Source organism: Oncorhynchus gorbuscha, linkage group LG21 (assembly GCF_021184085.1).
Source record: "Oncorhynchus gorbuscha isolate QuinsamMale2020 ecotype Even-year linkage group LG21, OgorEven_v1.0, whole genome shotgun sequence".
NCBI classification, from domain to species: Eukaryota; Metazoa; Chordata; class Actinopteri; order Salmoniformes; family Salmonidae; genus Oncorhynchus; species Oncorhynchus gorbuscha.
This window is the reverse complement of record NC_060193.1, coordinates 45,926,042-45,942,332: the sequence shown is the minus strand read 5'-3', so window position 1 is coordinate 45,942,332 and position 16,291 is coordinate 45,926,042. Positions and strand designations below refer to the sequence as shown.

Sequence of the window (16,291 nt, the reverse complement as noted above, 5' to 3'; positions counted from 1 at the left end):
ATCATTTATTGTACAGACAGACAAGAGAAATACCGTTCCAGCCCTTTGAATATCATAATTAGCAGCAGGTGGTTGATAAAAGAACAAAAAATAATAATTGCATAATAAAAAGGTAAGAGCTAATTTTGCAAGAATACAAAACTGTACAATAAAATCAAGTAGCAAAATCAGTAAACTACGTAGCATTACTGTAGGCTATTCAGCAATAAAAACCATTGACTGAGAAACCATTAAATTCCCCCAAAACAGTTAATGCCATATGTAGTAGGCCTTAAATCTAATCTAGACAAACAATTAGACTAGTACATGTGAGACAATGATTTGCAAAAAAAAATCTTAAATACACTCCAGTTATATTAACAAATAACAAAAGTGCAGAGTAAAAATAAGTGTTTTTTCAGGGGGTGCTGCAGCACCCTCAGCATCCTTACTCCCCACGGCTATGAGGGCACCTATTGGTAGATGGGTAAAAATAAAAAAAGCAGACGTTGAATATCCCTTTGAGCATGGTGAAGTTATTAATTACACTTTAGATGGTGTATCAATACACCCAGTCGCTACAAAGATAAATGCGTCCTTCTTAACTCAGTTGCCGGAGAGGAAAGAAACCGCTCAGGGATTTCACCATGAGGCCAATGGTGACTTTTAAACTTTTAAACTGAGTACCACTCTCCATATTTTCATACATAGTGGTGGCTGCATCATGTTATGGGTATGCTTGTAATCATTAAGGACTGGGATTTTTTCAGGATAAAAAAATACATGGAGTAGAGGTAAGTACAGGCAAAATCCTAGAGGAAAGCCTGGTTCAGTCTGTTTTCCACCAGACACTGGGAGATGAATTCACAGTTCAGCAGGACAATAATCTCAAACACAAGGCCAAATCTACACTGGAGTTGCTTACCAAGATAACAGTGAATTTTCCGGAGTGGCCGAGTTACAGTTTGGACTTAAATCTACTTGAAAAACTATGACAAGTCCTGAAAATGGTCGTCTAGCAAGGATCAACAACCAATTTGAACAGAGCTTGAATAATTCTTTTTTTTTTTTTAAATGGGCAAATGCTGTACAATCCAGGTGTGGAAAGCTCTTAAGAGATTTACCCAGAAAGACTCACAGCTGTAATAGCAGCCAAAGGTGCTTCTACAAAGTATTGACTCAGGTGTGTGAATACTTTTGTCATTGAGATATTTATGCATTTGTTTTTTTTAAATGACATTTGCAAACATTTCTAAAAACATGTTTTCACATTATCATTATGGTGTATTGTGTGTAGATTGGTGAGAAACACATATTTAATCAATTCTGAATTCAGGCTGTAACGCAACAAAATGTGGAATAAGTCAAGGAGTATGAACACTTTCTGAAGGCACTAAATGTACACTAGTCTCTCTTGCTCACTCTCAGCTGAGCTAGGCTCTCCTGGGTCAGCAAGCCTGAGCTTGTTGATATAAAACAGAACAGAGGGTAACCTACAACTTGATACCAGCCGACTGTAACCTTAGACAACTCAAAATAAGGAGCTATCAGGTCAAAAAAATGTACCTTTTTAAACGTGAATAGTTATGAAACCTGATCTTTCATCACTATAAACAGTCGGCCTACCATGCACTCTACAACCGCGTACCTTGTGACACAGAAATCTCCTCTACTGACCCTGATTACAGACGTAAAGGACCAGAGGCCTTTTCTGTTGGCCTCCAATCGTCCACTTGAACACAAAGAGGAACTAAATTCCCATCTCAAAGTCTTTCAGGTGGACTGAATGGCATCAACCGCAGGAAAGCTGGATCAATAACAGTTTAAAATCAAAGTGCTTTAAGCAACGTAGATATAAAAGGGAGAATAAACTAATGACAGTCTGACAGTAATAAGATAGAATTGTTCCCAAGCGTTGTGAAATCAATGACATTGTTTCTACCATGTGGTGAAATAACTTGACGTTTAAACACTTCCCGCTAGGCAAAAACAGATCGAGTCAACCTGGTTCCCAAGTCATTTCAACCCCCCCAAAAAAGTCAATATGAAGGCATCAAACCAACGTGGAAAACTGATTGGCTTTGAAAAAAAGTAATCAATGTAAGTTAATCGTATCTTTTTAAAATCACCCAACTCTTAACCTAAATCCAATGACATTGTGTCATTTTTTGTTGATTTCACACTGAATTCAAATGAGTTCAACTCAACCAAATGGAAATCAAAACTAGACGTTAAAATGACATCTTTGCCCAGTGGGTTACAGACAGCTTTACATGTACGTTAAGGGTTCAAGCAGACGAACAATAAGACCTACTTGGCTACTTCGGAATGATAAGAGAGTTGTCACAGATATTTTTAGCCTAACCAGGGGTGACAATCTGGCCAGTTACTCAATAGATCATGTAATACCATATTCTGTTAGTTCAGTATATTCATATAATGCCTAGAGGAAAACCCTTAAGTATGTGGAACACCAGACTTGGCCTATGCCACAAAAAACAAAAAACACTTGTAACATCAAACTATACCCCATTGTGTCAGTCATTCTGCACTGTAGTAGTTTATTTGCTCTTTGTCGAGTGAATTTAGGGGCTATTCCTCAGCCAAACAGATTTGACATTGGTCTGGATTTAAATGAGCTTTTCCTGGACCCGTTAAGCTCCTCTGTCTCACAGTGTGCTGGGAACGAAGTGCTGTGAACTATCTGTGAAGATCTGAAGCGGATCTTCTGGAGTTTGGGCCTCATCTTGCTAAAGGACGATTTCCTCAGCAAGGGTTTCTGTCTGGCCTGGTCTACTCCATCACCTGTGTCCTCCTCACTGTGATAAGGCAGTTTGAGGGGCGTCAGATTAGACTGGAGAACTTTCGACAACCTCCAACGTCCCCCATCCCCATAGTCTGTGTTCTCTGAGTCCGAGTCGCCGCCAACACCCGCCCCGATGATGTCACGGATATCAACGGCCACACTGTTTGTAAGATACTGACACGCCCTTTTCCCATTGTAATCTCTGGCCTCTATGTCTGCGTCATAGGCTCCTACCAGTAACTTCACCACCTCAACTTGGTTGTGCATTGCTGCTAGGTGTAGGGGCGTGTAGCCGGCACTTGATTGGGCGTTGATGTTGATGGGCACTGTGTGTTGTTTGGCAAAGTTCACGAGAAGCGCCAGCAGCTCTTGTTTGCCCTGCTTTGCGGCCCAGTGCAGGCAGGTGAACCCAGTCACAAAATCCTTCTTCATGACAAGGTTCGGTTCAGAGGAAAGGAGGCGGTGGAGACTCTCCCATTGGCCGTCGGATGCACACATCATCCATTCATGTTCCAACGGGTCCAGAGTGACTGATGCACCGTCTTCGTCTGTAGTAGAGGAAACCACAGAGGCGGAGTCCGAGTTCCTCAACACCATGCTGCGTGGCATCTGGAGGGAGCTGTTCATCATGAGCTCAATAAAGTTATTACGCCTACTCTTAGGTGTGTAGCTGTCACTCCCAGATATGCTCTGTTGAAAATCATAATACTGGCTTTCGTCTGCCCCGTCCTCTGTTGAAGGGTGACGGGACAGCAGGCTGTCCTGTGCATTAGCTGGAAATGGACGTATGGGTAAGGGGAACATAGAGCCATCCGCGGATGTAGGTAAAGGTGACGCCTCAATCACTGCAATTTGCGGTATCTCATGCGGTTGCATTGTCGTGCGGTTGCAATGAATGTCCCCCGTGGTCAATTTCTGCTCTGCATTACCACCAATGCTTAACGCATTTCCCATATTGTCTGATAAACTAGTATTTTGAACTACAGACCTTGTTGACGCAGCTCTTTCTACAATTTTACCTTCCAAAATAATTTCAGAAATGTCAGGCGGTCTCGCTCTCGTGGCATTGTCAGTTCCGTAACCTGAGCCAAGTGAAATGTCTTGTGCCTCTTCGTTTGCAGTGATTTCCCAAGAGTGCACACGCCCAGCAGATGATACTGACAGATGCAGTTGTGGTGCACAATCCTCTATCAAGTTCTTATATGATTTTGATATAGCAGCACCGCTGTCCTCTTGTTCCAATAAGGTGCCTGTCCCGTTACCATTGCACTCGCTGTCTTTTTCCACTGTACACTTCAATGAAACTCGATACTTCTTTTTTAAACATACACATTTCACTCCATTCTCCAACTTTACAAATGCGACATTGTCCACGTATCCCTTGAATTTCTCCCGAACAATTGCTTTCTGGTCAGGGTCTTCTGGGAAAACAGCTTTGAAATAGTCAATGAATATCTGGTTTTTCACTCTCCCTCCTCGCTCGGTTAGAAATTGAACAACCGCTTCTTGGGTGCACTCGGTCGCCATTACTGATTAAAACAAATAATTAATTAAAAGGCTACGGTAAACCACCTACAGATCAAATAAATAAAAACATATTCCTTTTCATGTTTATACATTAACTAGAGTTTAATCAGCCCGTACAAATACGATTTTCACCTGCCCTGGTTGGTGTTGTCTCATCACATCATCCTCAGACCTTGTGCTTCTTTGATACAGAATAGAAATTAATAGAACCGTCACCCCACCCAGACAGAGTTGAGTAAGGAAGGACCCACTTTTGCAAGCAGACCTGTCTATCCGTTTTATTTCTATGGTTACAGCGATCCACTACAGAGACATTAGAGAAAGGAGGAGATAGTTACCCTTGGGTAATGAATGAACGTAAAACCAAAGATCTTTTATAACTAACCCAAGATAGACCAGAGGCTGTCGTTTCCAATGGGAGGAAATGAATCATGGTGGGTAGAACAAGCAAGGAGATGGGAAGAGCCATGCACTAGCTAGTGAGATCTCAATGGCACGTTCTAGTATTTATTTGCATATTTTCGTTAGGAAATGCTTACTATGAAGTGTGCGTGTGCAATAAGGCAATTCGCACTCCTAAACAACGCATTTCTGTTTTACTTTGGCAAAGGGTAAAGTCTGCAAAACGCAGTCCACTCTGTTATAGATTTTTGGAAACATAAAACTGCATGGAGATCAAATGTTTCATTGATTAGAAATTTAGCAGAATGTTGGCCAAAATCCATCTCACTCCATCTTCTCACCATGCCGGTCACTGGGCTTCCTCGCAGGAAACGCCAACCGGATGCTTCACATTTATACATCCGGTTTAATATCTGGCTCAATGTCTATCTGTGGTATAATGCAGCGTTCAAAACACCCGGAAACTCGGAAAAATACGAGGTCAAATAAAGAAGTCTGTATTTTAGTGTTCGGAAAGTCAGAGGTCTAGGAAGAGTTGGAATTCATAGTTGGATGGCTGTTCAAATCGATTTTCCCAGTCGGAGCTCGTTCTTTCCCAGTTGTCTTGAACGTGGCATAACGCCCCAAACAGCAGAATGTCAAACGATCGCGTTCACTTGTAGTAATGCTGTTTCGAGTGGTTGCAAAACTAATCTTCTCACAATCCCTTATCAAAATCAGGGTATGAGGGTATGAGTCGAGAAACCTGCCTATTTTCCTTTCAGAGAACAAGTTAATTATCTCAAATCTCGGAAAATACTTATGTTGTACTTATTGTTCACTAAATTCATGCTAATGTTGTGTTTTTGAGCTAACGCCCAGTCACTCCTTCGTCCCAGAAATGTACCGCGTGGGCCGGCGTGGCCCACAGACGATGCATGGGCAACGTACACAATGAGCGTTAATAAGCAACGTACACAATGAGCGTTAATAAGATTCCAATGGCGTTTCCCATCTCCCCAAAAGTATCTCTGTCCATGCCTCATAGCAACCACAACATTGGGAAACTGTGACCCTTGAAACGCCATTTTGGAATCTATATTTAGTGGTCGGTCAGTCAAAGTCGCGCATGGAACCAAAATGTCTACTTAGTTTCACACCATGTATGTCCAACGAATTTCCGGAAAAGTGGTTTATACCATTACTATGGGGGTCGCTATATAGTAACTAACAATCATGCAGTTCAAAATAACTACTCTGTACTCAGAATTTGCTGAATACATACCACGAAATCAGAAGATGTAGTACTTAATATATATAGTTTATTTTGTTAAACACAAATATAACGGTCACTCGTGTCTCCCCAACCATGAAAAAAGTGTGCAAGCCTACATTCCTTTCATGGCTACGTAGATAAGCTCAACTAAAAAAGTTGAAAAATCGACTATTTTCTTTACAGCCTGTTAGTATTTGTAGCTATTAGCTGCTATATTCCGAGATGACTACGTCGGATGTTGCTCAGGGGGTAATTGTTGTGTTTAATTTAATCGCTAAATAATGTATATCTACAGTTGTAAAACTTACGACACGTTTAGCTTGCTAGTCAGCATGGTTACGTTCCAGGTCGACTTTATTGCTGTTGCGCTGCGTAATCCTGAAGGGTAAACACTTATCTGGGCGTTGTGAGATCTGACCGTCTGCACAGCAGGATTGCAATACGACGACCTGGAACTGATTCAGTAACTTTTTCACTATCCAGGTAGCTATGTAGCTAACAACGTAGCTCCAACCAGAGTTTCTAAGAAGCAGGGTTTTACTGCTGGAGCTTGTTTACGCCCTTTGAGCAATAATTAATATATGAAATGCACATAGAACAAAAAATTGCCATAATCTGTCAAGTTAATTTGCCAACGCACGGGTCGTTTTGCCGATGTGGCAGCCAGTGAAAGTTAACTTTGTGTGCTAGCTACAAAATCTAGCCAAATGTATGCTGCTGAAACTGTTCTGCCATCTCCAGCCTTTCCACGTCTATCCACAATCTGTGTCAGTAAAGAAATGGACAGGTCAGGTAGAGTGTCATTCATATAAATAGATAGATGTTTGTGTGTACTGTAGACAAATGAACATGTAGCCTCGTATGGATAAGTAGTGTACAGTCTTGGCCAAAAGTTTTTAGAATGACACAAATATTAATGAAAGTCTGCTGTCTCCGTGTCTTTAGATATTTTTGTCTGATGTTACTATGGAATACTGAAGTATAACTACAAGCAGTTCATACGTGTCATAGGATTGTATTGACAATTACATGAAGTTGATGCAAAGAGTCAATATTTGCAGTGTTGACCCTTCTTTTTCAAGACCTTTGCAATCCGCCCTGGCATGCTGTCAATTAACTTCTGGGCCACATCCTGACGGATGTTAGCCCATTCTTGCATAATCAATGCTTGGAGTTTGTCAGAATTTGCCAGGTTTTGTTTGTCCACCCGCCTCTTGAGGATTGACCACAAATTCTCAATGGGATTAAGGTCTGGGGAGTTTCCTGGCCATGGACCCAAAATATCGATGTTTTGTTCCCCGAGCCACTTAGTTATCACTTTTGTCTTATGGCAAGGTGCTCCATCACGCTGGAAAAGGCATTGTTCGTCACCAAACTGTTCCTCGATGGTTGGGAGAATGTGTTGGTACCATTCTTTATTTATGGCTGTGCTCTTAGGCAAAATTGTGAGTGAGCCCACTCCCTTAGCTGAGAAGCAACCCCACACATGAATGGTCTCAGGATGCTTTACTGTTGGCATGACACAGGACTGATGGTAGCGCTCACCTTGTCTTCTCCGGACAAGCTTTTTTCCAGATGCCCCAAACAATCGGAAAGGGGATTCATCAGAGAAAATGATTTGACCCCAGTCCTCAGCAGTCCAAACCCTGTACCTTTGCAGAATATCAGTCTGTCCCTGATGTTTTTCCTGGAGATAAGTGGCTTATTTGCTGCCCTTCTTGACACCAGACCATCCTCAAAGTCTTTGCCTCACTGTGCGTGCAGATGCACTCACACCTGCCTGCTGCCATTCCTGAGGAAGCTCTGTACTGGTGGTGCCTCAATCCCACAGCTGAATCAACTTTAGGAGACGGTCCTGGCGCTTGCTGGACTTTCTTGGGCGTCCTGAAGCATTCTTCACAACAATTGAACCGCTCTTCTTGAAGTTCTTGATGATCTGATAAATGGTTGATTTAGGTTGCAATCTTACTGGCAACAATATCCTTGCCCGTGAAGCCCTTTTTGTGCAAAGCAATGATGACTGCACGTGTTTCCTTGCAGGTAACCATTGTAGACAGAGGAAGAACAATTATTCCAAGCACCACCCTCCTTTTGAAGCTTCCAGTCTGTTATTTGATCTCCAGCCTTGTCCTCGTCTACACTCACACCTGTGTTAATGAGAGAATCACTGACATGATGGTCCTTTTTTGGCAGGGCTGAAATGCAGTGGAAATGGTTTTTTTGATATTCAGTTCATTCAAGAGGGACTTTGCAATTAATTGCAATTCATCTGATCACTCTTCATAACATTCTGGAGTATATGCAAATGGCCATCATACAAACTGAGGCAGCAGACTTTGAAAATGTATATTTGTGTCATTTTCAAAACTTTTGGCCACGACTGTACACACAATGAAAACATAGGAATATAAGATTATTTACCTAGGTAAAACCATCTGTTGTCAGATATTGTCATATACTGAGTTGGCCTAATGTTAGGCTATGTCTCCCTATAACAGGACAAAAATGCCCGGCCTCTGTCCTTGTCTGGCCATGTTGGCTTCGACAGCCTACCTCACCAGCTCGTCAACAAATCAACATGTCAAGGTTTCTGCTTCAATATCCTCTGTATTGGTGAGTAACGTTGTGATGTTACATTAAAAGTTCAGCCACCAGACCAGTAGCCCCTTTTTAGATGGAAAAAAAATGTTGGCCCATTTCCTTTCAATTAATTTATTCTGGACTTGCCCAGAATCCTCAACTGTCTAAAATGTATTTTTAATTTTCCTCAAGTTTGACCCAAAGTTTGACCCACAAAGCAATGTTGTCACTAAGATTAGCAAACAGTATTTCTCCCCACTATCCAGGCGAAACGGGTATTGGAAAATCCACCCTAATGGACACACTGTTCAACACAAACTTTGAGAACTTTGAGTCATCTCACTTCGAGCCCAAGGTGAAGCTGCGAGCGCAGACCTATGACCTGCAGGAGAGCAACGTGCGACTCAAGCTGACCATCGTCAACACAGTGGGCTTTGGGGACCAGATGAACAAGCAGGAGAGGTGAGAGAAGTGCAGTCATGATAAACCTGGGTCATATTCATTAGGCACCAAACCTAACAGCCTACCTGAACTTGTCCGATAACTTAAACCCTGTGTTTTAGTGTTCCGTTTCGCTACCGTAGCCTATGCCCTACCGAATATGACCCTGATGCTGAATGACAAAACAAAGCACGTTATTTTGTCTTTCAATCCACCACGAATCACTTGTTTTACCACATACTCTACGCAACTTCTGATGGAGTATCTGCTCTCTGAATGTTTCCTTCGGCAGCTACCAGCATGTTGTGGACTACATTGACACCCAGTTCGAGTCGTATCTACAGGAGGAGTTGAAGATCAAGCGGTCCCTCCACAACTACCACGACTCCCGTATCCATGCCTGTCTCTACTTCATCGCCCCTTCAGGACACTCTCTCAAGTCCCTGGACCTGGTCACCATGAAGAAACTGGACAGCAAGGTGCCTGACTAGAACTAAAAGAAGCCGATTTTTTTTTCCCCTGGCACAGTTCTACAGCATTAGTCTATGAATATGAACATTTTTTTTTCATAATTGTTGTTGTGTTTAAATGTAGAATTAATTAAGAGGGTGTTTTTCATTTTATTTAGTGTTATGGAGTATTTGGGCAGTTTAGGAAGTGTCATGGCGGTTGGTTAAAAACTGGTAGTTGCATGATGAGTAATTATTACTGTGTTACTGTGACAGGACTGAACAAGCCTAACAAAGCAGAATGTTGACTTAGTTCAGCCACTGGACAATCACAGAAGTCTGTCCTGATTGTGCTTTAGTTGTCTAGTTAAATAAAGTATTTTTTTTTAAACATACAAGTCAGATAAGAACAAATTCTTATTTACAATGACAGCCTACCCCGGCCAAACACTAACGACGCTGGGCCAATTGTGCGCCGCCCTATGGGACTCGCATTCACAGCCGGTTGTGATACATCCTGGAATCAAAACAGGGTCTGTGGTGACGCCTCTAGCACTGAGATGCAGTGCCTTAGACCTCTACGCCACTCGGGAGCCCAATAGCTGTATGTTTTACAGTACTGTTCTTTCACAAAAGGGAATTTGTTTCTACTTGTAAAATGAACGATATGTCCTGTTTGATTCTTGAGGGAATAATGTCAATTCGGAAAGAAAATTTATTATTTACAAGACAACCTGTGTATTTTTTATTTGTAGGTCAACATCATTCCTGTCATTGCCAAAGCAGACACCATCTCCAAGAGCGAGCTCCACAAGTTTAAGATCAAGATCATGAGCGAGTTGGTCAGTAACGGTGTCCAGATCTACCAGTTCCCTACCGACGACGAGACAGTCTCCAAGATCAACACTGCCATGAATGTGAGTTGTCTAACATTCCATTGGCATCTTTCAGGCTCTCTGCCCAATTCCATACCTCACAGTGGTGAATTTGACTGCTAGACAGTGCACCTCAGTGAGCATGGATAGTGTGATGAAAACATTTACATGCTTTGGAAGAAGAACGATTTCCCTAATAATCCCATTTACATGGATACATCAGAAATCAGGCTACCTAATGGGACTTTGGTCAATATAGAAAATATGCAATAAAAAAATAAATGTTCTACAACAGCGACATGTTCTTTTTTTAGAAAAAGTTCGGACTTCTAAAGTTTGTATGAGAACTACTTCAAGTATTCCTACTTCCATTTTTCCCGATACTGTTGCACAAACAACATGCCGATTTATGTCCTTCATGGAGTTATCAGAATTGTACGGGAAGGTCTGCTCAATCCAGGAGTACAACCAATTGATTACAGCATTACCCCAAAAAATGGAGGAGGCAGGTGGCAGCGGGAGGAGGCAGGTGGCAGCGGGAGGAGGCAGGTGGCAGCGGGAGGAGGCAGGTGGCAGCGGGAGGAGGCAGGTGGCAGCGGGAGGAGGCAGGTGGCAGCGGGAGGAGGCAGGTGGCAGCGGGAGGAGGCAGGTGGCAGCGGGAGGAGGCAGGTGGCAGCGGGAGGAGGTAGGGAACTGGTCTGTCTGCCCAATATAAAGGATCAAACTGGCGGAGGAATAAAAATAGCATAAATAGGAAAGTATACCAGTTTCATTTGAGGACCAGGATGTTGACAGCTGTGCCATACAGATTGCTAAATAGTTGGGAAGAGATTTTTGATGACCTGATTCCATGGTACAGGGTTGATGAGTTGATATACAAAACAACGCAAGATTCAAGACTTCGGTGCTTTCAACTAAAGTTATTATATAGAATTCTCGCCACCAACAAAATGTTAGACTATTTGGGGCATAAAATCATCGAAGCTCTGCAGATTTTGTTGTGAGGATACAGAATCAATAAACCATTTGTTTTGGTATTGCCCTCAGGTAGCCTGTTTCAGGTCTCAGGTTCAGGAATGGCTGAAAATGCATAGTATTGATCTAAAATTGACCCTAGAAATAGTACTGTTAGGAGATCTGGAGAGACCGGGTCAGTCAATTACTAATATACTAATACTCTTAGTAAATATATTTGTCTTCTACTCGTAATCTGGATTCTATTCGATTAGAGAGATTGAAATTGTACGTTAAACATCACAGCATATCAAATCAAATCAAAAATCAAATCAAATTTATTTATATAGCCCTTCGTACATCAGCTGATATCTCAAAGTGCTGTACAGAAACCCAGCCTAAAACCCCAAACAGCAAACAATGCAGGTGTAAAAGCACGGTGGCTAGGAAAAACTCCCTAGAAAGGCCAAAACCTAGGAAGAAACCTAGAGAGGAACCGGGCTATGTGGGGTGGCCAGTCCTCTTCTGGCTGTGCCGGGTAGAGATTATAACAGAACATGACCAAGATGTTCAAATGTTCATAAATGACCAGCATGGTCAAATAATAATAAGGCAGAACAGTTGAAACTGGAGCAGCAGCACAGTCAGATGGACTGGGGACAGCAAGGAGCCATCATGTCAGGTAGTCCTGGGGCACGGTCCTAGGGCTCAGGTCCTCCGAGAGAGAGAAAGAAAGAGAGAATTAGAGAGAGCATATGTGGGGTGGCCAGTCCTCTTCTGGCTGTGCCAGGTGGAGATTATAACAGAACGTGGCCAAGATGTTCAAATGTTCATAAATGACCAGCATGGTTGAATAATAATAATAGCATAGTTGAAAGACATGTGCTGCGTAGAAACCCGGAAAGGGGGGCCAGCAGAGATAGGTGGGATGGGCTGAGGGACGCTGAGGGTTGGGATGTGGAATTGGAGACAAGTGGGACTGGAGTTGTTGTGCAGGAGATAAATGTAAAAACTCTAAATAAAACACAATAAAAAGTCAGTTTGAATGACACCGAGGGCCAGTGTTTTTACAGCTAATGCTGGTTTGCCTGGGGCTGGTGCCGTGCAGGTGTTTGTACACATGCATATACACACACCCATTCAAATAAACACATACAAGAACACGCACATACATGTAATAGTGCCGGACATGCACACAAACATATACAGTCTGCATTGCTGTTATGATTTTAGTTGTCCTTGATGTTGTTTTTGTGTTTTAAAATGTTTGCTGTCTTCTGTCTTTTTTTTCTCTTTAGTTCATTCTCTTGGTTGTTGGTGCATTGGGGGGGTTCTTGGGGTTGGGGAATGGAATTGATTGTATTTTTTATTTTTCTACTTGGGGAGGGACTGTAGGACGGGTCTCGAATGGTTGAGGGACAGCTATTGGAGAACTGTGGGGGGGGGATCTTGGAGGGTTCGGGTTCACGGTTTTTGGCCTGGTGGGACATCTGTCAACGTGCCCTTGAGCAGGGCATTGACCCTGGATGCTTCTGTGTGTCGCTCTTAATGGGAATCTGTTGGATGACTGGTATGATGTAGTTGTTGAGCGGCTTCACTGCATGTTTCAGATATTAAATAAAATAAATAAACATGCTGATTTAGGCCTACAACAGCACTGATATCAGGGTGTATTAGCTGGCTGTGTTTGCTCTGACTCAGTACATTTATTAGCTAGCCAGCGGCTAACAATGAAAACATTTGCTAAGTAAAGGAAAACTCTCTGTTTGCAGACAGTAATATACACAAACTAATAGTGTCATTATAGAACGCTGGTGAATGTGACAAATACACATTTATTTGATTTTGATTTATATTAAGAAGCAAAGTGGAAAACCGCATCGACATATTGGCGAGGGAGGGAGACGAGTCGCATATCACATTTTAACAAACCAAACACTGAAATAACGTTATAGAAGAAGAAAAACAGTCCATGTAGCAATAAGGGTATACCGTCCAACCCTAGCGTTTGCTTTCTTTGATTTTTGACCGTACTCTCGATTTTAAGATAAGCAGAGTAAGGTGTTTACATGACTAATGCCATACTTCACCTACTACCAAAATCACTTTAATATTGACTTAGTGTGCATGTAAATATACTCTGACTCTTCTATGATCTATTTGCTAATGTCAGGGTATCCTGCCTTTTGCTGTTGTGGGGAGCTCCGAGGAGGTGAAGATTGGAAATAAAATGGTCAAAGCTCGGCAGTATCCCTGGGGTGTGGTGCAAGGTAGGTAAACCTGTTTTACCGTGTAGGCTTCAGGCTTACAGCTTGCTTTCTTTGAAGTGTCTATGGCTCTGCAGTACAAATGCCAGGAGGTAAAGGCCTGTCTGTCTTGTTTCAGTGGAGAACGAGAACCACTGTGACTTTGTGAAGCTGAGGGAGATGCTGATCTGTGTGAACATGGAGGACCTGAGGGAGCAGACCCACACGCGCCACTACGAGCTCTACCGCCGCTGCAAACTGGAGGAGATGGGGTTCACGGACACAAACCCGGAGAGCAAGCCAGTCAGGTATGGAGAGAGCAGGGTGTGCCACGCACGGTTATCATAATTCTGGGCCTGTGATAACCAGATGAGGTGCACAGATTATAAAAGGTCTGTGGAAAAACATGTTAACATTATACAGCGAGAGGAGGCTGTACATTTAGTTTTAAACCGCGTGCGTCTACAGCCTGCAGGAGACCTATGAAGCCAAGCGTCACGAGTTCTTGGGAGATTTGCAGCGGAGAGAGGAGGAGATGAGGCAGATGTTTGTCCAGAGAGTCAAGGAGAAGGAGACTGAGCTGAAGGAAGCTGAGAGAGAGGTACTGGACACACACACACACACACCGTATCCTACTGTGACAGCATGCTATACAGGTCAGCAAGCGACATATAGGTGTAGACGTTCATCACAGAAAACCCATCTTCAATGACCTTTCATATTAAATGAATGTATTTTTGGTTGAAGAGATCCACGTGAGAAGCGTCTTTTTGGGTTTTTAGAAAAGCACTAGAAATTTGAGGTGTTAAAAACACTTGACGTTTTGATGTTTTCCCTCAGTTGCAAGGTAAGTTTGAGCAGCTGAAGAGACTGCACTCTGAGGAGAAGAGCAAGCTGGATGAGAAGAGAAGGTCTCTGGAGGACGAGATCAACATCTTCAGCAAGAAGAAAACAGCTGCCGAGCTGCTCCAAGGGCAGCCCTTCAACACGAACGCCAACCTCAAGAAGGACAAAGACCGTAAAAAGTAAGACGCATGTTATTGTAAAATACGTTTCAGGACGGCTGCTTAATTCCCTTCCAAGATGTTTATTGCTGAAATGTTTTGGACAGTTCAAAGCTCTCTTACACATTCATCTATCCTAATTCAATCATAACCTATTTCCCCTCTCAATTTCATGATGCATGTGCAGAGACTAACAAAAATGAATGTTCACCAGAATTGTATACTGTGTGTGGACTGCAGGCATTATACAGTCATTTTAGTTCATCAGTGTGATTTTATTTCTGATTGACAGGAGCCTAGAGATGGAAGCTAAGGATGTTAAGTTAACTTGTGACGAGGCTACTAACCAAAACCACAACAGTTGCTTCAGAAACCTGTGAAGTCAGTGAGACGATAGGGAGGGAAGCAGGGTATAAAGAACACATCAGTTTGTTTGTTTTTTTGATAAGAGGAAACTATTAATTTGACAGTTGATAGGAAAGCTTAGTTAATGAGTATAGATGTGTGTTATGATGTAGTGACACAGATCTCTAAATTATTGACTCTATATTTCCTCTTTTTCGTTGGGTCTTTAGCTCTGGGTTCATGTGAAGAAATAAAATGGACAAAGACCCCTTCCCATCAGACAGAAGAGAAATACAAAATGGAGTACATTCACCGACAGTAGTCATTGTTTTGGCTTATTAGTCAAATCACAAATGTTAGTTAAATTCCAGCCAGACTATTGATAATTCTCTTTAATACTGGTAACCCTTTTGTATTAATTTACTTTTCACTTCTACAGCTAGAGGGCGCCAAATGATCAAGGTCTGGTTAGGGTTATCATTGAAAATACTGTACTTCACACCAAACAGAAATACAATTTGTTTGATGGTCAACAGTACATTGACATTCAAGATGTATTTAATTGTCCAATCTCGGAATTAGTTGTGTTACCGGGTTGTCTTAAGTGTTCACTTTTAAATGGGATATCAGATAATGTTTCGACTTTAATTCTGCAGATAGTAGAATATATATATTTGCATGTCTTTTAAAATATGCTGTTCACCACTAGTGTGTATTATATAGCTTGATATTTATTCTATGCATTATTATTGTAGACTCATGAGTTTCTGGATGGATTCCATGCGTAGTAATACCGAACTCTGGTCCAGGACGTTCCTCACATGTTACATTAGCGGAACACGCACCATCAACCAGAGCTACGTTATATCCACGCATGTGTTACATTCCAATCACTGAGGTATTATTGAAATTACTTTTTTTTTTTTTACACTTATTGTATGCCTTACTGCCACATACCTTGTATTTTATTCAAATGCTAAAGAATGAAGCAGCTGCTCAATGACCTTTCTGAATTTAACACTACATCAAATGGTTTTGACACAAGGCACCTCGGGATATATTGCCAATATACCACGGCTAAGGGCTGTGTCCAGGCACTCCACGTTGCGTCGTACCAATGAACATTCCTTTGCCATGGTATATTGTCCATAAACCACACTTCTTTGGTCCTTTTTGCGTAGAAATAGTATGTCGTGGAATGGTAGTGTGTGGAATGATTGACGTTATAATTGCCAGATATATTTTCCCTCTCAGAAAGGATAGCTTTGAAAATAACTTGTGTAATTTAAGCATTTTTGTACACAGCTTTTTTCTTAACTCTCAAATATGAACTAACGTTTGTTCTTAGGTGTGAAGGGTTTATATCACCAAAAATAAAACATGATATGTTTGTCATAACATGTCGTTATTTAACTGTACAAATCAATT

General features: G+C 41.9%; 2 protein-coding genes across 3 annotated transcripts; one reads left to right on the top strand and one right to left on the bottom strand.

Annotated features, from left to right (window-relative positions):
• Nucleotides 1-1,161: 1,161 nt before the first annotated feature.
• On the bottom strand, nucleotides 1,162-4,564 carry LOC124007985 (ankyrin repeat domain-containing protein SOWAHC-like). The gene has a single exon (XM_046318904.1). It carries the CDS (start codon nucleotides 4,310-4,312, stop codon nucleotides 2,579-2,581), a length of 1,734 nt encoding a protein of 577 aa, XP_046174860.1. The 5' UTR covers nucleotides 4,313-4,564; the 3' UTR covers nucleotides 1,162-2,578.
• Nucleotides 4,565-6,055: 1,491 nt separating this feature from the next.
• LOC124007986 (septin-10-like) lies at nucleotides 6,056-16,258 on the top strand. Of its 2 annotated transcripts, none has more exons than XM_046318905.1 (10): nucleotides 6,056-6,218; nucleotides 8,468-8,582; nucleotides 8,816-9,011; nucleotides 9,283-9,469; nucleotides 10,195-10,356; nucleotides 13,442-13,538; nucleotides 13,654-13,822; nucleotides 13,983-14,115; nucleotides 14,355-14,539; nucleotides 15,094-16,258. In XM_046318905.1, the coding sequence occupies exons 1-10, from the start codon at nucleotides 6,192-6,194 to the stop codon at nucleotides 15,107-15,109; spliced, it is 1,287 nt and encodes a 428-aa protein (XP_046174861.1). In that variant the 5' UTR covers nucleotides 6,056-6,191; the 3' UTR covers nucleotides 15,110-16,258. The 2 variants fall into 2 exon arrangements, with proteins under 2 accessions (XP_046174861.1, XP_046174862.1); XM_046318906.1 differs by lacking the exon at nucleotides 6,056-6,218 and adding an exon at nucleotides 6,434-6,452.
• The last annotated feature ends 33 nt before the right edge of the window (nucleotides 16,259-16,291 follow it).

Bases quoted from the DNA above. Each gene is read 5' to 3' on its own strand.
- LOC124007985 (XM_046318904.1), bottom strand. From the start codon at position 4,312: ATGGCGACCGAGTGCACCCAAGAAGCGGTTGTTCAATTTCTAACCGAG.
- LOC124007986 (XM_046318905.1), top strand. From the start codon at position 6,192: ATGACTACGTCGGATGTTGCTCAGGGG. The intron at 8,583-8,815 runs GTGAGTAACGTT...CCCACTATCCAG, and splicing joins CTTCAATATCCTCTGTATTG to GCGAAACGGGTATTGGAAAA. The intron at 9,470-10,194 runs GTGCCTGACTAG...TTTTATTTGTAG, and splicing joins TGAAGAAACTGGACAGCAAG to GTCAACATCATTCCTGTCAT.